Source organism: Phaseolus vulgaris, chromosome 4 (genome assembly GCF_051622355.1).
Source record: "Phaseolus vulgaris cultivar YP4 chromosome 4, ASM5162235v1, whole genome shotgun sequence".
Classification (NCBI taxonomy): Eukaryota; Viridiplantae; Streptophyta; class Magnoliopsida; order Fabales; family Fabaceae; genus Phaseolus; species Phaseolus vulgaris.
In genome coordinates this window covers 5,882,586-5,906,058 of record NC_143501.1, presented here as the reverse complement: position 1 = coordinate 5,906,058, position 23,473 = coordinate 5,882,586, and the positions used below count along the sequence as shown (strand labels likewise).

The following is a 23,473-nucleotide window of genomic DNA, read 5'->3' as shown; positions in this document are numbered from 1 at the left end:
TGGATACAAAGGCGCAAGTGCACCTATATTTCCACTAGTATAAATAATTTAGATACTATAAATAATTGTTTTAGTCTTTAAAATAATATCCGATTTAATCAATATAACAATTAACTAATTTTTTTAAAATTGATTTCTATTTAATATAATTTTCTATGGTAAGTTTTAGTTTAAATTTCAAATAATAAAACGATAAAAATTATCCATCCAAATTTCACTAAAACAAATATTTAAGAAAAAATATTCTTGTTCTGATTATCCCTTTAAAATACTTACACTTTTATTTTTTTTATTAATAATATATAAATAGTGAAAAACATAATAATTATATAGATATTTTAAAGTAATATAAGTTTAAAAAAATTTCAAATAATAAGAAATTTATTTTATTTAATAATATTATTGAAATAATGTTACTTAAATATTTTATTGAAATCTTACTTATATTAAGTAGATGTAGGTATTAATGTTAATAGGTTTTATCAATATGAAACATATATAGCTATAAATTTTAAAATTTACTTATATTGAACATATCTAGGTAAATATATTTTTTGGTTTTTCGATATTATGTCTTGTAGTGAATCTTTCTATTTCAACATTATTTAGTTAGTCTAAACCCGAAAGAGCAAATTCATAAACACGAGAACTATTACGTGAATGACAAGTAAATATTAATTAAAAATTAAAATAATATATAAATCATGCTCTTACAAATTAGCCTTTCTGATGAGAAATACAAACGCAAAACTTACGAATGAGCATTTTTTTTTATCGACGAAAAATAGAAGAATAAGAAGTATTTTAGGCTATTCTATTTTTTATAAAAAATGATAAACAAGCTATCAGAACAATCTGTGTTTCGTATACGAAAACCATTTCGTAACGAAATAGTATTTTCCTTCTGAAATGCAATTAGCTACAAGAATATGGAAACTTATTAGCAGATTAGAGACGAGGATATTACAAAATATCAATGACAATTACAGGAGGAAAAGGGAAAGAAATCTTTGGTGATTCTGAAAGAAGTAAAGAAGAGAAGAGAAGGAACGCTCGTTTGAGAAGCAGAATATTATTTAAAAGAGTATTTAGAAAGAGTAAAGTTGTGTCTTATATACAGGGTGCAAAAAGAAAAACTAACTGCCCTATGAATAAAAATTGATTACAGACCCAACAGAAAATTAAAAATAGAATATTTTATCAATCCCTCTCAAGTTAGGAGTAAATGGTTTTCATTCGTAGTTTGGAAAGCAGAATGTTGAGCTGGTTGTAGGAAGAAGTTTTGGTGAAGAAATATGTAGCTTGAAGAGAGGATGATATTGGAAGAAGTTTAAGAAGTCCAGCGTTGAGTTTCTACCTCACCACGTGACAGTCGATTTCGATATATTTTATCCTCTCGTGGAACACTTGGTTGTTTACAATTTGAATTGCAGCTTAATTGTCACAATATAGCAAAGTTGGTTGCAGATGCTTGATGTGAAGATCAACTAATAGATATGTGATCCACTGAATTGCGTAGGTGGTGGCAGCTAGAGCGTGATACTCAGTTTCAGATGAACTTCTTGATATAGTTTGTTGTTTCTTGGATTTCCAAGAAATAAAGATTCTCCCAAATAACAAAAAAGACAGTTATAGATTTTCTAGTTTCGAGACAAGTTGCCCAATCAGAATCAGTATAGGCTTTTAATTGAATAGGAGTTTGGCTATAAAAAAATATACATGTTCCAGGAGCATTCTTTAGATATCAAAGAACACGCATGACTGCTTGGTGATGCTCATTTATAGGTTTGGAGACAAACTGGTTGAGGTCATTTACTGAGAAAGCTATATCAGGCCGAGTATTTGTTTGGTAGATAAGACGTCCAATGAGATGCCTATATGCAGTGGCTTCCTTGTCATCAAGAGGAACACCTTTGGTTGCTGATAGTATTGATGTGTGAAGCATAGGTGTAGGCACAAGAGCACAACCAAGCATTCCAGTGTGTTTGAGTAAATCCAAGACGTACTTCCTTTGACTTAAGTGGATGCTAGTGGCATTGCGTGCTACTTCAATGCTCAGAAAATACGTTAAATCACCAAGGTTTTTTTATATGGGAACAATTATTCAACAGAACTTTTATATTGGATATCTCCATGGGGTTGTTCCTAGTGAGGATAATGTCATCCACATAGACCAGAATTGCCCTGGTGTAATTGCCAACATGTTTCAAAAAACAAAGAATGGTCAGTAGTGGAAATATTATATTTATGAGAAAGTAGAAAGTTTGAAAGCTTAGCATACCACTGCCTTCCTGCTTGTTTGAGGCCATAGAGCAACTTTCTGAGGCGACAAACCAGATTTGTAGATGAAAAGTGAAGTCCTGGAGGTAGAACCATGTATACTTCTTGATCTAATTTCGCATGCAAAAAAACATTGTTAACATCAAGTTGCTTTATTGTCCAGTTGTGAGCTGCTGCCAAGGCAAGAAGCAATTGAAAAGTGGTTATCTTTGCTATAGGAGCAAAAGTATCTAGAAAATCAAGACCTTCGATTTAAGTGTAGCCCTATGCTACCAAACGGGCTTTGTAGCGTTCAATAGAGCCATCTGCTTTGTGTTTAACTTTATACAACCAACAAAATTCAATGGCAGTTTTCCCTAGAGGAAGCTCGGTTACAGATCAAGTTTTGTTATCTTCGAGTGCCTTAAGTTCTTCCTTCATTGCTTGGACCTAGGATGGGTGCATGATAGTTTCCTCATAATTTCGAGGTTCCTCGGTAGATGAAATCAACATGATTGTATATTTGAAATTATCAGACAAAGAATTGTAATTTAAAAAGGAATTAATTGGGTATTTAGTACTTACCGTATTGTTACTGATATTAGATACCTCAAAGTCTTGTAAATAAGCTGACATTCTTCTACTATGAGTTGATCTTCTAGAAGAAGCAGTAACATTCTCACTTTGTTCAATCTCAACATTAGTTTCAACAGTATTATCAAGTAAAACATCATGAACATTATTTTCAGATTGCATGTTAAGATCATCATAAGTCTGGGCATAAATAGAGACTATTGAAATCATTATTTTGTACATACTTGGTGTAATAAGGAAAACAATTTTCATGAAAAATAACATTTATAGATAAATCTATTTTCTGACTTTTAAGGTTCAAGAAGAGGAAACCTTTTGTATTAAGTTTAAAACCAAGGAAAACATCAGGAACAACACGATTGTCCAGTTTTTTTTCTATGAGCAAGAATGGTAGAAAAGTAGCACAAACATCTAAAAACACGTAAACGAGAAATATCACGCAACTTTTGTATAATTTTTCATAGGGAGTGACATTGTTAAGTAGCGGAGTAGGAATGCAATTAATAAGAAATGCAATATGTTGCACAACAAAATACCAAAAAACACCAGAGAGACTAGATTGAAAAAGTAAAGTGCGAGTGACATTCAAAAGGTATTGATGTTTTCTTTTAACAATGCCATTTTGCTCGGATGTTTCAATAGAAGTAGTTTGATGGATAATACCTTTGGATGCAAAGAAATTAAGCATGAAAAAATCAATGCCATTATCAGTATGAATAATTTTAACTTTAGTAGAAAATTGATTTTCAGCACAAGTTATAAAATTGGTAACATTAACCCTGACTTCAGACTTATTATGTGGGAAAAATCGAAGTATACCTAGTAAATCATGTACTATAGTAAGGAAAAATTTAGGACCAAGCATTGAAACAACCGAACAAGGACCCCAAATGTCAATATGAAGTGATTCAAAAGATTGAACAATTCTAGTGTCATTAAGGGAAAAATAAAGTTTTCTTTGTTTTGCTTGATGAGAAACATCACAAATGTAGTCCTTATCAATATGAATATTAGGATATAAGTTTGTAAAACTTTTAACCTTTCTTTTGAAGGATGATCCATTTGGAGGTGCCAAATATTCGTTTGTTTTGTAACATTGCTTAGAATATTTTTGCCAGCTTTGTTGAAGACATATAAATCAACCACAACATCAACTATACCAATCTTGTCTTTGGTTATGGAATTCTGTATTGAACACTCAGCAGAGGAGAAACTAAGCTCACATTTAAGAGATGTAGTAAATTGAGATATGGAAATCAAATTAAAAGAAAAATTTGGCACATATAAGACATTTTTCATAACAAATCTATCACTAAAAGTTATTATACCAAAGTAGGAATCAGTAACAAAATTTCCATTAGGAAGTTTAATAATAATGGTTTTAATAACATCATATGATGCAAAATTAGATAGGTCAAAACAAACATGATTTGTTGCACCAAAATCTAGAATCCAAGCATGCTTATTGAAGATAAAATTTTGAAATCCATAAAGATTACCTGTCACAACTGAATTTTGATCTTGAGGATCAACAGAAATGGAACCAACCTGGTTCACTTGAGCTTGACTATTTGAGACATTTACATTCTTCAAAATATTCGAAAGGATTTGAAACTGACTTTGGGTGATTCGAAAGTCACCACTACCATTATTTTTATTCTGATCTTGACCACCAACAATGTCTTCTTGAGCAACAACATCGTTGGCATGAGAAAAATTACCATATTGAAATCTATACCTGGGGGGTATCCATTTTTCTTATAGCAGACATCTACAGTGTGCCCATTCTTATTGTAGTAGGTACAAACCTTTCTGTTATTACTGCCAGATCTTGATCCCTTACAATCTTGGTTAGGATAACCATTTTTCTTAAAAGATACATTGTGACCCAGTTTTCTAAAAAAGTAACAGAATTGACATTGGTATGAATAACATAATTATTATTTCTTATATGAGCAACTAAACTATTATTAAATTGACGCTCTTGTTTAACAACCATAGAAAAAATCTTAGTAATAGCAAGGACATGCTCCATGAGAAGAACATGGGCCTTTACGTTATTGTATTGACCATTGAGGCCATGTAAAAACTACATGGCTTGATCCTCTCTTTTTCTTTGGACAATAACAGAAAAACCATTACAGGTGCATACATGATCAAGTCTAAAATTATCTAATTCATCCCAAATAACCCTAATTTTGGTGAAATAATTAGTTACAGAAAGATCACCATGATTGATAGGAGAGGCCTCCATTTGGAGGTCAGAAATGCAAGACATATCACATTGTGAGAAGTGAGCTTTAAGGTCATTCCAGACATCTAGTGCCTTATTCATCTATATGATGCTTTTACGTATGGGAACAAAAACCGAATGCACAAGCCAAGACGCCACCATGTCATTGCATCACATCCAGGACGAGAAGAAGGGATCCCATTCAGAGGGCTGAGGTATCACATCTTTGATAAACTCTACCTTGTTATTTGCACTTAACATAGTGGTATCTGAGCGACTCCAAGAGTGGTAATTTGTCAAATCAAGAACTAGATACGAGAGGAGTTGCAGGGTTTTCACTCGAGTGAAGTATAAGAAGTTGTGAGCAAGATTGTCACTTTGAATGGGATTTTTATTCTGGTTAGGGTTAGGGTTTTTGCTTCGATCAGGATTTTTTGTACTCATTGAGACCAACTTCAAAAATGCAAAAGAGAAACTCATTAGTCAAAAAAAAAAAAAGAGAAAAATATTGAAAAATTTGCGAAAGAACGAAATATCAAGAATGAAGAAGGAATCAGAGTGCGCACAACAGAGCCCTTCACGATGAAGAGTTTTAAGACCATATTACAAAATATTAATGACAATTATAGAAAAAGGAAAAGAAATCTTTGATGATTCTGACAAAAACAAAGAAGCGGAGAAAAACAGAGAAGAGAAGAAACGCTCGTATGAAAAGCAGAATATTATTCAAAATGAGTAATTAGAAAGAGTAAAATTGTGTCTTATATACATACATGGGTGAAAAAAAAAAAGCTAATTGGCCTATGAATTAAAACTGATTAGAGACAAAAAAAAAAAAAAAACAGAATATTTTATCAGAGGAATCTTGGAACCCAAAAAATGCTATATTTCCACTTTTAGTGTTTATATGTACTTGTCAAATTTTAGAAATGTGGAAAGTTTCTGTGTAGAAAGTTTCTATGTAGAACGTTTGTGTTCACATCCAAATTTTCATTTTTTACCTTTCCCTTTCAAATACATCCAAATTAAAAAAGATATTTTTTACAATAATTATACAATTCTCGTAGTTTAATGACAACATAATGCTAAATCAATTAACAAAGTAGAAAAACAAAAGTTTAATGATAAAAACAGGAAAAGTCGAATCAGAGAAAGTGCGAGGAAATGTGACAAGATATAGAATGAATAAATTACTGATGTGAACAGAGAAACATTCTACATTTCTTATTCATAGAAGTTAGTATGATAGCCGAAAATTTAGACTGATCATGACATAGATTTGTAATTGGTAGGTATATACGTGATTATGATATAGTGAGGCCATTGATTAACGTTTTTAATGTGAGGGGCTGTGCCTATATATACATGAACAGATGAATGCATAATTGGCCTCAGAAATCAGAATCAATAGAAACCAAACAAAAACACTGAACATGGGAGCTCCAACTGTGCTAGCTTTACCATATCCAGCACAAGGGCATGTGAATCCCATGATGACCTTCGCACAGAAGTTGGTTGAGAATGGATGCAAAGTCATTTTTGTGAACACAGAATTTAACCACAGGAGAGTGGTGAGTTCCATGGTGAAGCAGCAAGATAGTTCTAGCCCTGATGAAGAAGAATCACTTCTGAAGTTGGTTTCAATCCCTGATGGTTTAGGACCTGATGATGACAGAAACGATCAGGCCAAGCTGTGTGAGGCCATTCCAAAAAGCATGCCAGAAGCACTTGAGAAGCTGATAGAGGATATTCATGTGAAAGGTGAGAACAGAATCAACTTCATTGTGGCTGATTTGTGCATGGCTTGGGCTTTGGATGTTGGCAGTAAACTGGGAATCAAAGGAGCTGTGTTGTGTCCTGCATCAGCAACTCTTTTCACCTTGCTGTACAACATCCCTATGCTTATTGATGAGGGAATTATAGACTCTGATTTAGGTAAGAATATTATGTTAGAGTTATGTTTGAACATTTCTTTTCACAAGAATTTCTAAACAGAAAATAATGACGTAAATTTTTTTATTAGTTAAATTAATTCATTTAGAAAGTAATTTATAGAAATTATTTTATAATTTAATTTAATTTATATAATCAATCTTACAAATAAAAATAATTAACTATTATATTAACTAAATTAAATATTATTTCAAGGATTAAAAAATTACTGATATTTAAAATAATTTACATTATTAATATAATTTATAAATTAATATTTATTTAATTATTAACTAAAATATAGTACATAACTAAAACATTAATAATTAATTATACACTAATTTAGAAATTAGTTTATAATTTTTTTAATAATAAAAATTATTTAGATATTAATAATATAATTTTTTTTTAAGTCTCTGGTATCTTGGTAATTGAATAATTTTTTTCTTATCTTCAATATTAGTTTTTATTTAATTTGTAGTATACTGCATAAGCTTTTTTTTATTTTTGTTGGTTTTTCACTAAAGGTTTAACAATAACTACGAAAAAGAGAATTCGGATTTCGCCAAGTATGCCTGAGATGGACCCAGAAGACTTTTTTTGGTTGAATATGGGTGGCCTAACTGGTAAGAAAGTGCTTCAGTATCTGCTGCATTGTGCACGAAGTTTACATTTGACACAGTGGTGGCTTTGCAACACCACACATGAACTTGAACCTGGGACATTGTTGTTTCTTCCTAAGATCATCCCAATTGGGCCATTGTTGAGAAGCAATGACAATGATAATAACAAAAGTGCAACCACCAAACCAATGGGACAATTCTGGAAAGAAGATGACTCTTGCATGAGTTGGCTAGATGAACAACCTCATGGTTCTGTGCTGTATGTTGCGTTTGGTAGTTTCACTCTTTTTGACCAAAACCAATTCAATGAACTTGCCCTTGGACTAGACCTCACCAATAGACCTTTTCTTTGGGTTATAAGAGAAGACAATAAAATGGCATACCCTCATGAATTTCAAGGGCATAAGGGTAAGATAGTGAATTGGGCTCCTCAACAAAAGGTTTTAAGCCACCCTGCCATAGCATGTTTTCTCACTCATTGTGGTTGGAATTCTACCATGGAAGGTTTGTCCATTGGGGTACCTTTCTTGTGTTGGCCATACTTTGGAGACCAACTTTACAACAAAGAACATATTTGTGATGAGTTAAAGGTTGGGTTGGGAATTGACAAAGATGAAAATGGAGTTGTGTCACGCGGAGAGTTGAAAACCAAAGTGGAACAGATCTTTAATGATGAGAACATAAAATGTAGGTGTGTGGTGTTGAAGGAGAAAGTGATGAAGAACATAGCAAAAGGAGGAACATCTTATGAGAACTTTAAGAGCTTTGTGAAGGCCATAAAGGAATAAGAGCTCAGATTTTGTGCTTAAATGTTAATTCTAGGTTTGGATTAGTCTTTTTTTGTACCATGATAGTTCCTCAATAATCAATAATGGATGCAGTAATCTGCATAACCCATGCAGCTAAAATTGCCAAAATAAATGTGTGTAATACCCAATTTATTATGTTATTAATTATGTTATTAGACAATGCAAATGCACTTAGATCGACATGATGCATTTATGAATAAGGAATATTGTACAATAATTTTTATTTGAAGAGTCTTTTGCTTGTTTTTTTGGCTTTGTTTTGTCCTAAGGATTTAGACTTTATACAACTAGTACCTATGTTTTCAGAATATACGAAAGAATTTCTACATATGTCAATATTTTTATTTGGCTTAATTTTTGTTAAATCTGTCTTAAACGCTTCTACCATAGCCTTCCCCATTCAAAACCAATTTTTCCTCCACTTGAACTCTCATATATTGTTATTCCATTTTCTAGCATGTGTTTTCATATTAGTTTCAATCCATAAATATCCTTGGGTATTTTTCTACCATTGTAATCCCGTCGTTTCACTAAAATGATAAAGATATCTAAATAGATATTCGTCTCATTCCTATACACCTTCTATTTTAAATTCTAAAATTAATTTTATTTTATTTAGTACTTTATTTTGAATATTATATTATTATAATTTTTTCACTGTTGTTGGAGATCCCACATCGACTAGATATTAGAGCCTTTCATAGTATATAAGTGGGTGCAATCCCACATCGATTAGAGATTAGAGCCTTTCATAGTATATAAGTGGGTGCAAACCTCACCCCATTGAGCCGGTTTTATGGCTTTGACTTAGACTTAAAGTCCACTTCGTAATATGGTATGAGAGGGTGCAAACCCACTTCATAATAACTGTTATTTGATATTAAAGAAATACATTTTAAATTGAATTCTAAATAATATCATTTTGATTTAAGTTTACTTTTTTTTAAAAGTTATTTAATACATATTTAAATAGATATAGTTATATCATATAGAAATAGAATTGAAACATAATGAGTATTAAATTTTATTTCCAAAATGAGTATAATTAATGGAACTTTCACTTCCTTTCCAACTCCTAGTTTTCTTATTTGGTCATCTTCAACAAATATGCTAGTTTAGGCATTACAAAAATTTATAATTTTAGGAGAGGTTTATTACTTAATGTTACTATAATTTCTATTAAGACATACACATAGTACACATTTTTTTTAAACCTTTGGTAAGTATCCGTGGTTTTTTCATAAAATCACAGTAAAGTATTTTAATATTTTTCTTTTATAAACTCCCGCGCATGGTGACATTCACTCTTCACCATTCTTCACTTGTAACTCTATTTTACACGCTTCTTCCTTGATGTTACACTAAATCAAGGTTTTAACTACCAAGTATTTAGTTTCTAAATTTGGTCTAAAAAACTTTGGTTGCTAATTAGATATCAATTTAAAAACTATTTAACAATAATAGAAAATAATAGAAACTAATTTAGAAACCAATTTTTTGTTTAATTTTTAAAATAATCTCTAATTTAGTTACTATTGCAACTAATTATTCTGGTCTCTGAAGATTGATTTCTATTTTATGATTTTCTTGTAGTGTTAATTTGGAAATTGTAATTTCTCTTCACTCTTTTTGTTGATATGAATGTAATATGCACGAGCATTTCCACTAAATTGAATGGGGACATTAGTGATTTTTTTGTGTGTCATTGATCAAATTACTTTTGTGTTGACTCGTTGAAGCATTGATAATTCAAACATTTGCGTGTTGGTTAAAGTGCAAATAACGTGTTTGTATAAATGCTTTATTATTGTAATTGAAGTCAGTGCAATATTTTTCTTGTGTCATTGAATTTTCGAAACAGTAATTTAAAGTGGCACAATTTTACTCTTTTGAGTTGGTGATTGCTAGAACTTTTGCGTGTGTAGAGCATAAATTATACATAATTTTGATTACATTCCCTGTTTAATTGGAAATTGAATTGTTTCGTGGTGAGTAACAATTATTGTTTCTATCCAATTTACTCTATGAATGGTTTAAGCCATTGAACATTCTGGTAGTTGTTGGTGTACGTCATCTCACAATTCAGTCCAGTCTTATTGTCAAACTCTGTCAATTCAGTCCAGTCTTATTGTCAAACTCTGTGGTGAAGTATAAAATTTCCAGTTTTGATCTTTGATGGTTTAGAATTGAAGTTCTTGATGTTTATGTGCTTGATAGAAATTACTGTTTGATTTGACTTGAGGACAAAGTTAAAATAATTGTTTACATTACATAAATTGTTATGGATCTGGTTTCATGGTGCAGTAAATTTGTGATTTATAAAAATTACAACCCTACGGTAACTGGTGTTTGGTGTTTTCTAGAGAAGTATTGGTATTGATGTTCTGTAAATTTGTTTTAAATAATTGAAGGAACTATATATTCAATTTGGAAAATATTATTAAGTGAAAATTTGTGTTGCAATTTCATTAATTTAGTTTTAGCATTTATGGTTTGCAATCAGTGTTTAAATTTCTTTGTTGCATGGAAGATGTCCTTAGTTGGCACTCTTATATAATTCTGAAACTTTTTTGAGTTCAACAAGTGACTTTAGTTGCCAACTTGAATTTGATTCATTTTGCATTTAAGTGTTGGATTCAACTGTTGAATTAAGTTGTTTGATTGATACAATTAACGAGCAAGATGAAATCATTTTACATAAAGTGGTACCATGCATTGAAATGATAATTAACTTGATGTTGCTTCATTTCAATAATTCATATTTATTAAATATTAGTAGATAAAATTTTGGTAGCTAATTTAGATAACAATTTAAAAATTATTTTATAATTTTTTATTAATAATAAAAATCATTTTAGATATTAATAATTTTTTAGTCTTTAAAATAGTATCTAATTTAGTTAATATAGTGATTAATTATTTTGTTCCTAAATTTGGTTGTGATTTTCTTATAGTATAATTAAATACACTACAAGTAAATCATGAAATAGAAACCAATTTTTAGAAACCAAAATAATTAGTTGTAATAGTAACTAAATTAGAGACTATTTTATAAACTAACAAAAAATAATTTTTAAATTAATTTTTATTATTATTAAATAGTTTCTAAATTGGTATCTAATTAGCAACCAATGTTTTAGAGATCAAATTTAAAAACTAAATAATTGGTAGTTAAAACCTTGCTAATTAGATACCAATTTAGAAACTATTTAACAATAATAGAAACTAATTTAAAAATCAAATTTTTGTTTAGTTTCTAAAATGGTCTCTAATTTAGTTACTATTGTAACTAATTATTTTGATTTTTAAAAATTGATTTCTATTTCATATTTTTTTAGTGATATTTTGGAACTATTTATCAATAATAAAAACTATTTATTAATAATTGAAACTATTTTAAATATCAATAATTTTTTTTAATATCTAAAATAGTATATAATTTAATTAATATAATAAATTAACTATTTTTTATCTTTAAAATTATTTTTTAATGATTTTTTTGTCTTGCATAAATATTTCGGTAAATATTTTTTTTTTCTGTAATTCCGTAGCTATTTTTTATTTTTTATCTAATGATTTTCTTTCTATAAATACTTCAGCAAACATTTTTTCTCTATGTAATTCTGTGGCTATTTTTGTTTGGTTGAAAAGGTCTTTTTAAAGGCTTCAAAGCATCCAAAAATAGCAAAACCATCCCTTGGTAACAAGGGACACATATATGACACGGCAAGAAACAAGGCTCTATCTTGGAGAAAATAAAAAATTATATAAATCTTTGTGGTCTAAATATTTACCAGTAATCCAATTATTAATATCCTAATAATTGATTGATCCAACAAAAAAAGTAAAGTAGGTGGTCGATATTAAAGGGTAAAAGGTCACCAATGAGCTTTTCAATTGTGATAAAATTTGGTGAGCTGAGACACACCGTCGAATTTTATCTTTTAATTAAAATATAATATTATTGGTTATTATCAAAATTAAAGATTTTTTAAATTTAAACTTGTTCTTAATTATGTGAATTTCGGTTTATATTTTAATAATATTATCTTTGTAAATATTGTAATCTTCTAATTGCTCTTTATCCATAGTAGTTGTAAATGACAACTATATATGTTAAACTAAGTCATCGATTAGAGTCTTTTTTTTATATTTTCGTCCTTGAAAAAAATTCATATTGTCTTATATTGTTCAATTTTTCATACTCTAGAGTCACTCTTTATTCGAAAGATATGATGTTAGATGCAAATATATATTTTTCTTTCTGTTCTACAAGCTTCATATGAACTTTAGTGTTCATCCCTTTATGTCCAACTCACTAATTTTTAGGACACACTCTTCCATTTTTCTTAGCATTTGCCGAAACACATCTTTTGTTCCACACACTTGTTTTGTTTAGAGATTTTAGCTTTTCTTTTATATTTCATTTCCACATATTTATCCTCTTCAGACAACCTTTTTTTACTAGTTCCTAAACCCACTGTCTGTGTGTCATACATCCAAATACCTAAACAGCTTAAACCCTAATTCACAAGAGAATATTCTATCAAGCACATATTGCTTACTTTGTGGCCATAGATCTAACCACTTGGGTACTAGGTGATGCAATCCTAGCTTGCATATGACTTTGTTTCTTTTGTTTTATATCTTTTGAGATGTGAAATTTGGTGACTAAAATGAGTGAAAGAACCTCTGAAATATTGGTGTATAGAGAATAATAATGAAGCTTAAGAGAAGTTAGACCAACTCCTAAGAACTTCTATGCTAACCACTTACAAATAAGGCTAGCGAGGAGTGAGCTAAGAGACTAGTTGGGGCTGAAATTTGGCAGCAATTCAATAATCTATTCAAAACTCCTTTACAAGAGGGCTAGCTATTGTATTTATAGTGTTATGTGCAACCAAAGTGTAAGTTTTAATCCTAAAAACTCTCCCGTCATAGAAGGACATGTGACTCTCTCTAATTAGAGCAAATCATCTCAAATTAGAGGTTGACAAATGTCCTCCTATAATTGGAGAAAATCATATTCATTCCCATCAAAACAAATGCCCTTTTAGCATTGGTGGGAATCCTCTCCATTTCAATAAAGACAAACGCACTTATACATTACATTCTTTATTATTTCTTTGAATTCTAACGATGCGATGGAAGTATCAAATCTGATTTCTTTGTTAAAACTCATATGTCTGCATGAGAATTGTTATAACTATCCTTAAATTTTCATTCTACTTTATTTAGGATTACAAGACATATACATTATAGTCCAATTTCAATTATGATTTGGATTCCAATAACAAGAGCACATGTTATAGTTTAATTTTAATATTTATTTCAATTTAGAATTTGGACTATAACTTTAAATTAGTTGCAACTATGTTTAATATAATTCTTAAAATAATTTAGTATTATTGTAAATTTATTTCTTTATTATAATTAATCACAAGTATTATATTCACTCAAATTAAATTTGAATTAATTAAAATTTAGTTCAAATATAATCTGGCATTAATTTGAGAAAACAAGTTCAAATTTCATTTCCAAATAGACTCCAAATTACATATACCAGCCAGCGTCTAATATTCCATCAACCAATAACACACTAACTTATATATTATTTACCGTAAAAAAAAATCACTAAATAGTAATCAATTTTAAAAATAAAATATAATTAGTTGTTATAGTAATAAAATTAAAAACAAAAATTATTAGTTTTTAAATTATTTTCTATTATTAATAAATAATTTTTTTAATTGGTATTTAATTAATCATCAAGGTTTCAAATTTAGAATCTAAATAATTAATAGTTAAAACCTTAATAACTAATTAGATATTAATTTAAAAATTATTTATCAATATTAAAAACTAATAATTTTTTTAATCTTTAAAATAATCTCTAATTTAATTACTATAGTAACTAATTTTTTTAAAATTATTTTATATTTAATAATTTTCTACGTAATATTATTTTTATTTCTAAAAAATACATCTGCTAAAACGATACTAAAATTAAATCTATTTTTATCCAGTTTAATTTGTGTCCGTCTAATTCATTTTAATTTTTAATTAATATACACATAACGTAAACTTGCATTGATTTAGCTGATTCAATCTGCATCCGTTTTTATTTTATATTAGTTTCACTTGAATAAAATCATTAAATAGAAACCAATTTGTAGAAACCAAAATAATTAGTTGCAATAATAACTAAATTAGAGACCATTTTAGAAACTAAAAAGAAATTTGGTTTCTAAATTAGTTTATATTATTGTTAAATAGTTTCTAAATTGGTATCTAATTAGCAACCAAAGTTTTAGAGACCAAATTTAGAAACTAAATAATTGGTAGTTAAAACTTTAGTTGCTAATTAGATACAACTATTTAACAATAATAGAAAATAATAGAAACTAATTTAGAAATCAATTTTTTTTTAGTTTCTAAAATGGTCTCTATTTTAGTTCCTATTGTAAGTAACTATTTTGGTCTCTAAAAATTGATTTTTATTTTATGATTTTCTTGTAGTGTTTTTATTTTTAATAAGACAGTTGCCGACCTTAACAACTATGTTGCCGACACTAACAACTATGTAGGATCAGTGTTTACCTCTTATGTCCTAGTCTTAGGTCCACACTATATGCAATATTTCTGGTAATGAAAGAAAATTGTATATTTCCATTTTTAACCTTTATATTTGTACCTCAACCTTAGAAAATGTAGTTTATTATTTGGAAATTTTCATTTATTACCTTTCCTTTCAAATTGATTCAAATTAAAAGAGATATTTCTTACTGTAATTAATAATTCTCGTAATGAAATAACAGCATAATGCTGAATCAATTAATAAAGTAAAAAAGCAAAAGTTTAATGACAAAAACACTGAAGTCCAATCAGAGAAGTACAAGGAAAAGTAAAGAGGTATAGAATGACAAAATTATTGATGTGACCACACAAACTTTCTACATTTCTGCTTACAAGAAATTTGTGATAGCAGAAAATTTAGAGTGATCATGATCTAGATTTGTAATTGCTTGGTAAATACGTGTGAGGGGTTGTGCCTATATACATGAACTGATGAATGCATAATTAGCCTCAGAAATCAAAATCAATAGAAACCAAATAGAAACACTGAACATGAGAGCTCCAACTGTGCTAGCTTTACCACTTCCAGCACAAGGGCATGTGAATCCCATGATGACCTTCTCACAGAAGCTGATTGAGAATGGATGCAAAGTCATTTTTGTGAACACAGACTTTAACCACAGGAGAGTGGTGAGTTCCATGGTGGAGCAACAAGATAGTTCTAGCCCTGATGAAGAAGAATCACTTCTGAAGTTGGTTTCAATCCCTGATGGTTTAGGACCTGATGATGACAGAAACGATCTGGCCAAGCTGTATGATGTCTTTCCAAAAACCATGCCAGAAGCACTTGAGAAGTTGATAGAGGATATTCATGTGAAAGGTGAGAAGAGAATCAACTTCATTGTTGCTGATTTGTGCATGGCTTGGGCTTTGGATGTTGGGAGTAAACTGGGAATCCAAGGAGCTGTGTTGGGTCCTGCATCAGCAGCTACTTTCACCTTGGTGTACAGCATCCCTGTGCTTATTGATGAGGGAGTTATAGACTCTGATTTAGGTATTGTTAAGTTTGAACATAATTTATAATTTAATTTATACGTTGTATAAGCTAATGTTCTTTTGTTGGTTTTTCACTGAAGGTTTAACATCAACCACCAAAAAGAGAATTCGGATTTCTCCAAGTATGCCTGAGATGGATACAGAAGACTTTTTTTGGTTGAATATCGGTGACCTAACAACTGGTAAGAAAGTGCGTAAGTATCTGCTGCATTGCTTACGAAGTTTACATTTGACACAGTGGTGGCTTTGCAACACCACACATGAACTTGAACCTGGAACATTATTATTTCTTCCCAAGATCATCCCAATTGGGCCATTGTTGAGAAGCAATGATAATGATCATAACAAAAGTGCAGCTACAAAATCAATGGGACAATTCTGGAAAGAAGATCTCTCTTGCATGAGTTGGCTAGATGAACAAGCTGATGGTTCTGTGTTGTATGTTGCCTTTGGTAGTATCACTCTTTTTGACCAAAACCAATTCAATGAACTTGCCGTTGGACTAGATCTCACTAATAGACCTTTTCTTTGGGTTATAAGAGAAGACAATAAAATGGCATACCCTCATGAATTCCAAGGGCATAAGGGTAAGATAGTGAATTGGGCTCCTCAACAAAAGGTTTTAAGCCACCCTGCCATAGCATGTTTTGTCACTCATTGTGGTTCGAATTCTACCACGGAAGGTTTGTCCAATGGGGTATCTTTCTTGTGTTGGCCATACTTTGGGGACCAACTTTACAACAAAGCACATATTTGTGATGAGTTAAAGGTTGGGTTGGGGATTGACAAGGATCAAAATGGGGTTGTTTCACGGGGAGAGTTGAAAACCAAAGTGGAACAATTATTTAATGATGAGAACATAAGATTTAGGTGTGTGGTGTTGAAGGAGAAAGTGATGAACAACATAGCAAAAGGAGGTACATCTTATGAGAACTTTAAGAGCTTTGTGGAGGCGATAAAGGAATAAGAGTTCAAATTTTATGCTTATGTTAATTCTAGGTTTGGATTAGGGTTTTATTTCAGCTAATAAAAGAAATTAATTTTAAATAAGAATGATTCTTCGTTTTATTCTTATATTTATGAATTGATAAAGGAATAAAGAGTTCAGATTTTGTGCTTAAATGTTAATTCTAGGTTTAGATTAGTGTTTCTTTTGTACATGATAGTCCCTCAATAATCAATAATGGATGCAGTAATCTGCATAACCCATGCAGCTACAATTGCAAATAAATGTGTGTAATACTCAATTCATTATGTTATTAGACAATGTCTTTTAAATATTTTTTTGGTTTTGTTTTGTCTTAAAGATTTAAGTTTTATACACCTAGTGTCTATGATAATATTTAAATATCATGAGTTTTCAATTCATAAAATCGACTTTTGGAGAAAAAAATTAGTTTGCGTGCTTGGAATTACTCAACGATGATACTGTCATTTGTTCTAGTGAATTCGATGTGAGTATGGAAATTGTAATTTCTATTTGCCTCTTTTCGTTGATATGAATGTAATATGCACGAAAATTTCCACTAAATTGCATGGGGAGATTTGTGATTTTTGTGTGTCATTGATCAAATTATTTTTGTGTTGACTCGTTGAAGAGTTGATAATTCAAACATTTGCGTGTTGGTTAAACTGCAAATGACGTGTTTGTATAAATGCTTCGTTATTGTAGTTGAAGTCAATGCAATATTTTTCTTGTGTCATTGAATTTTCAAAACAGTAATTTAAAGTGGCACAATTTTTACTCCTTTTGAGTTGGTGATTGCTGGAACTTTTGCGTGTGTAGAGCAAAAATTATACTTAATTTTGATTCATTCACTGTGTAATTGGAAATTGAACTATTTCGTAGTGAGTAACAATTCTTGTTTCTGTCCAATTTACTGTATGAATGGTTTAAACCATTGAACATTATGGTAGTCGCTGGTGCATCTCATCTCACAGTTCAGTCCAATCTTGTTATCAAACTCTGTGATGAAGTATAAAATTTCTAGTTTTGATCTTTGATGGGTTACAATTGAAGTTCTTGGGTTTATGTGCTTGATAGAAATTATTGTTTGATTTGACTTGAGGACAACGTTAAAATTATTGTGTGCATTGCATAAGAAATTGGTGATGGATATGGTTTCACGGTGCAGTAAATTTGTGATTTATAAAAATTACAACCCTACGGTAGCTGGTGTTTGGTGTTTCCTAGATAAGTATTGGTATTGATGTTCTGTAAACTTGTTTTAAATAATTGAAACAACTATATATTCAATTTGGAAAGCATTATTTAGAGAAAATTTGTGTTGAAATTTCATTAATTCACATTACAAGAATAGAAACTAATTTTAGAGAAAAAAATAATTAATTACTATAATGACTAAGTTAGAGACCATTTTAGAGACTAAAAAAATTTTTAGTTTCTAAATTAGTTTCTATTATTATTAATTAGTTTTTAAATTGATATCTAATTAGCTACCAAAGTTTTAACTATCAATTATTTATATTATTATAATCTTCAACAGGTCTCTGCTAGTGATATACTCCTACCACCACTCATTTTATAAACAAACTATAGTGAAAGAAACTAAATTGATATATACCTGTTTCATACACATGTTTCATGACTGTTATATTAAAAAGATGAATGAATGATTTCTTTCCTATGGCTTCCATTAGAGAGAAGAAATTGAACACATATTAACCGTTGGATCCATACTTTACATAAAACCATCAACGACAAAGATGAGAAAGAAAATAGTTGAGAAAAATTGTTAATGACAGGGAGCTAGAACCATGTAGGTAATATTGAAGTACAGGAAAAATAAAGTCCTACATCAAACAGAGATAATATCATGATCAACATATTAATGTAAACCAGTTTTTGTAGAATTGAGTTATACTGAAATCTACATTCTAAGATAAAGGGTAATGAAGGCCTCTCAAAAACCAATGATTCAATTTACGTACATTCAATAAATAGTTCTTCTTTCACCATTTTCTGATCCAGTTATTATCATGAAGTAATATAGTTCACTACCTTTTTCTGTATTTTGGTATGGACGCCACATAAGTTTCGAAAGAAAGATGATGGATATGCATGTCTTTATCCAAGCATATGAGATAAATGAAAGAAAATTTGGTTTCAACAGTTGACATCAGTTCTAACCAGAACATTTTTTTTATATACAGTGAATAGATGGAAACAAAAGGAATAAAAAATACAAGTTACATGCAATGCTCACAAACAACTTGAATGCTATTTCTAACTCAGTAAGAAAAACATGTACAATTTCAAGTTCTAAGAATGGACGCTTAGAAGCATTTACATTTCACAACTCCCATTGCCTCAATCTCTCTATCAGATGTAGGAGTTTGCCCAGGACTTGTTTAGGTAACTCATCCTCTGATAATTCAACTTCAAACCCTTCTACTTTTTTTCTCTTTATCATATCTTGGCACATTGGTAGAAACAGACTTTGGAAAGACTTATAATATCACAGTCCACACAACACACTGTGACCATAAGTATTTTAAAAACAGCCACCTTAGAAAGCATCGTGGTCAAGAGTAAGATCTCTAAAGAGGGTCTCTTCTACTCCCTCCAGATATAGAGAAGGATACTGTAAAAAAAGATAGTATGAATGAACGATTAGTAAGTATTAGAAATCCACTTACTAATAATTTTCGCAACTAAGAAAATTGTAAATGTAAAGGTAAAGAGATATTGTGGAGAATTAGCACCTCTTGAAGTGGAAGAAAAATGGAAATAACTGCACATCTAATCTTGAACTTATGCCTCATCTTATTACCCAATATTCAGTTTTTGGATGTGAGCAATCTTTCTCCAGTCTTCGCCATCTGGATTCTGACAACGCTCCTTTAGCAATGGACAATCCAAGATTACAAGAGAAGAGATGGATTTTGGCAGACCCTCCTCTGGTAAGCATTGAAGGTTGGGACAATTAATAAGTGTGAGAGAAGAGAGGTGGCAGAGACCCTTGTAGTGCATCTTTTTAAGATTTGGGCAATCATAGATTCCTAGTTTGGAGAGAGATCGTGGCAGCAAAACTTCATCCGGAAAACACTCCACATCCAACTTTCCAATATTCAAGCTCTCAAGACATGTGTTGGGATCCAATGTCTCTCTGAGGGAGGCGATAAGTTTTAAACTTGAAAGACTCGTATATTTTACATTTAATGACAAACCTCCATCTGGGAACATCTCCATTTTTGGACAATCATCTATATCCATTCGAGTAAGGATTTGCATGGGTTTTTCAGATACTCCTTCAATAAGGAATGATTCAAATTGAGGGCAATCATTAATTTCTAGAGACCGGAGATGATTATGAGCGTGCTCCTGTGAAATTTTTCTTAGGTTTTGGCATCTTATCAAATGAAGTGAGTGGAGCTTTGGAAATAAATCTAGCAGAAAGATTGTAAGAGAGTCCCAACCACCATCAATCATCATACCTTCAAGGAAGTCGTAATGGGTCATGGGAATATTCACAAGTGGACATGAACTAATGCTCAAGAATCTCATTAAATGAAGATGTTGGTCTGACAAACCTCTTAGTTTGGGACATTTATCCAGATAAAGATGTTGAAGACGTGGAAAAGAAGTATTTTTACATTCCCATTCTTCCCATTCCTTCATGTTGTAGAATTCCAGCCTTTCCAAGGACGTAAATGGAGAGTTGGTCCCATAAAATTCAGCACCAATGCTCACTATTCCATCAAACCCTGTAATTATGAGGATCTTTAGTGATGCCAAAAGTCCAAGGGGAGGCAAACATAGGCAATACTTACAGTCCTTCAATAGTAAGGATATCAGATTTGATAATGTATTATCGAATACCCAACTTGGGAATTCTGTACCACTGTAGTTCTTGATTGACAAATTCTCCAAGTGATTGGAAGGTTGTAGATTCTGAAGTAATTCCTTCTCTTTTCGTGGATCATCAGGGATGTGGTCCAACTTCCATTCTAAGCCTAGCTCCACAAGGTGTTTATTTTTCAAATTTGCTTCTGATGCATCCAAAGGATTCACAATATTCTGCACCTCTTTAATTGATAGCATTCCATGAAGATTAAGTCCTCCCAGCTGCTTAGTACTGACCTCACTATTTCTATCAATGATAAACGTATCCAATACTTGAAGATTCTTCAATTCTCCAAAATGCATTGGCATCTTTGTCACTTTTGTATATTTAAATTCCAGACAACGCAATTTGGTAAGTTTATGCAAATTTAAGGGAAACTCTTCCAACTCTGAACAATAGTTCATCTTCAGTATTAGCAAGTTATAAAGCAAACATATCGATTCAGGTAGCTTTTGTATACCAGTATTCGAAAGATCTAACGAATGGAGATGTTTAAGATCACCTAGAGAATGTGGGACTTCTTTAATTTTCGAACAACCATTAAAAGATAAGACGCGTATAAACTTAATCTTGGAGAACAAATCATGTATCGATACCTTAAATTGCCATGCAAAACTGCCAAAAAAATTTCTCCCAATTTGTGTAATTGGAATAAATGAACGCAGTCTTTCAGCATCAGTTAAACTCCCTAAACCATCAAAACTTTTGACGTCACGGAATACAAAGGAAAAATGACGAGTTGTTTTCGGCATACATTTTCCTTTATCAAATCCTAACCTGAAACATAAATCTGCACAAATATATTTTGCCAAATCATTCAGAAGGTCATGCATGCGAAATGTCTCTCGACACTTGATGGTTGAAAGAAAGACCTTGACAGTAGATCATCGAAGTACTGTTCACCAACTTTTTCTGGATGCCTTTTTTGTTGTGGGCATTGTAGAAAATTTTGGGCCATCCACGACAAAATTAACTCTTCCTTCACAAACTCATAATCTTTGGGGAATAAGGCACAATAAGCAAAACACCTTTTAAGATGAGAAGGAAGGTAGCGATAACTCAGAAATAGCGCAGGGATAATTTCATTGTCTTCTTTTGGTAACTCCCATATTTCACTTTCCAATATGTTTTTCCAATCTGAAATGGATGATTTTGTGCGTAATAGACATCCAATTGTTTTCAAAGCTAGAGGCAATCCATTGCACTTCTCAACTATCCTTCTACCAATCTCCTTTAGCTCATTATTCAGTTCAATATCACCATCTTTTAATACGTGGTTTTCAAAAACATTCCAGCATTCATCCTCTCCTAATTGCTTTAGGCGATGCACTTTAGACCTCATGTTGGAAGCAACTTTCTCACCACGAGTTGTGACAAGAATTCTACTTCCTGGAGCCCCATAGCTAAGAGGAGTTTGCACAGCTTCCCATTCTTCTCGTCTTTCGTTCCAAACATCATCCAAAACAAGAAGAAATTTCCTTCCTGACAAATTTTCTTTCAATTTTTTGTGAAGCATTTCTAGGTTCCCACTATCATCTTGTTTATTAGTGATTGCCTCAAGAATTGTTCTGGTCACCGTCAAAACATGAAAATGATCAGAAACACAGACCCAGGCTTTGATATCAAATTTTGTATCATCAATCTTTGGGTGATTGTACACATGTTGGGCGAGTGTGGTCTTACCCAAGCCACCCATGCCCACAATGGAAAGTATTGATGGCTGGCTAGGATTGTCGATTTCAGATGTGAGCCAACTAAGTATGATTTCTTTGTCCGTATCTCTGCCATAAATAACACTTTCAACAACCAAGGATGATGATGGCAATTTCTGTGACACTGTACTACCGAATCTGTCATCAGAATAAGTACCCTCTTTCAAACCAAGAGCACCCTTTTGCTTTGCAAGATATTCTAGTTTCTCCAGGACTTCTTTCATCCCTGATTCAATTTTCTTGTTAAATGAAGTGAAAGTAGAGTTGAAGAAATTTGATACCTTGTAAGTAAAGGTTTGAGGTTCGGATTGAGCTTCGACTTGGCATCTGGTGAGTTCATAGTCTATTTCACCCAACAGATCCTCTGCATCAAAGACAGCCTCTTTGGCAGCAAAAAGCCATGCTTTGACGTGTGGAGCTGTGTACTGCTTCTGTTCAGCATCATCAGCGAGAGCATTGATGGAGTGCAGCATGATGTTCAAATTGCAGAGAAGCTTCTCATCAAGTTTTCTTCGATGAAAGAAGTCTAGAAATTGAGGAGAAGCGAGTCTGTCGAATGCAACCTGAAGAAAGGCTGAAAGAAGAGCACCACCAACAAGTTCTGCTGCCATGGCAGGAATTGGAAAATGATTGGAAGGATGGAAATCAGTATGTTGAAATGCAGTTTGTATTGATAGGATGAGTAGTAAAGTATTTTAGAACATAGTTTTCTTTGATGTCTACTCAGCCAATATAGTCTTTCTTAAGGATTAATTCCACAATTATTCGTTGCATTCAAAGATTCAGCCAATCATAAAGAGTGATTGATGGT

The 23,473-nt window shown here is 31.3% G+C and overlaps 4 protein-coding genes across 4 annotated transcripts in view; 2 read left to right on the top strand and 2 right to left on the bottom strand.

Annotated features, from left to right (window-relative positions):
• The first annotated feature begins 6,490 nt into the window (after positions 1–6,490).
• Positions 6,491–8,576, top strand: LOC137836381 (UDP-glycosyltransferase 83A1). The gene is made up of 2 exons (XM_068645111.2): positions 6,491–7,021; positions 7,546–8,576. The coding sequence occupies exons 1-2, from the start codon at positions 6,520–6,522 to the stop codon at positions 8,427–8,429; spliced, it is 1,386 nt and encodes a 461-aa protein (XP_068501212.1). The 5' UTR covers positions 6,491–6,519; the 3' UTR covers positions 8,430–8,576.
• A 6,890-nt stretch (positions 8,577–15,466) lies between these two features.
• LOC137836979 (UDP-glycosyltransferase 83A1) lies at positions 15,467–17,309 on the top strand. Its single transcript, XM_068645786.2, has 2 exons — positions 15,467–16,080; positions 16,163–17,309. The coding sequence occupies exons 1-2, from the start codon at positions 15,579–15,581 to the stop codon at positions 17,047–17,049; spliced, it is 1,389 nt and encodes a 462-aa protein (XP_068501887.2). The 5' UTR covers positions 15,467–15,578; the 3' UTR covers positions 17,050–17,309.
• Positions 17,310–19,171: 1,862 nt separating this feature from the next.
• LOC137836622 (putative disease resistance RPP13-like protein 1) lies at positions 19,172–23,406 on the bottom strand. Its single transcript, XM_090301410.1, is given in 3 exon segments — positions 19,172–19,687; positions 19,809–21,785; positions 21,788–23,406. Coding segments are annotated over 2 exon segments (3,399 nt in total). The 5' UTR covers positions 23,274–23,406; the 3' UTR covers positions 19,172–19,687; positions 19,809–19,872.
• The window catches only part of LOC137836972 (putative disease resistance RPP13-like protein 1), a 49,682-nt gene continuing 45,380 nt past the window's right edge, over positions 19,172–23,473 (bottom strand). The window contains exon 4 of the mRNA XM_090301412.1: positions 19,172–19,687. The gene's annotated coding sequence lies outside the window, so the exon portion shown is untranslated. The remainder of the gene's footprint in view (positions 19,688–23,473) is intronic.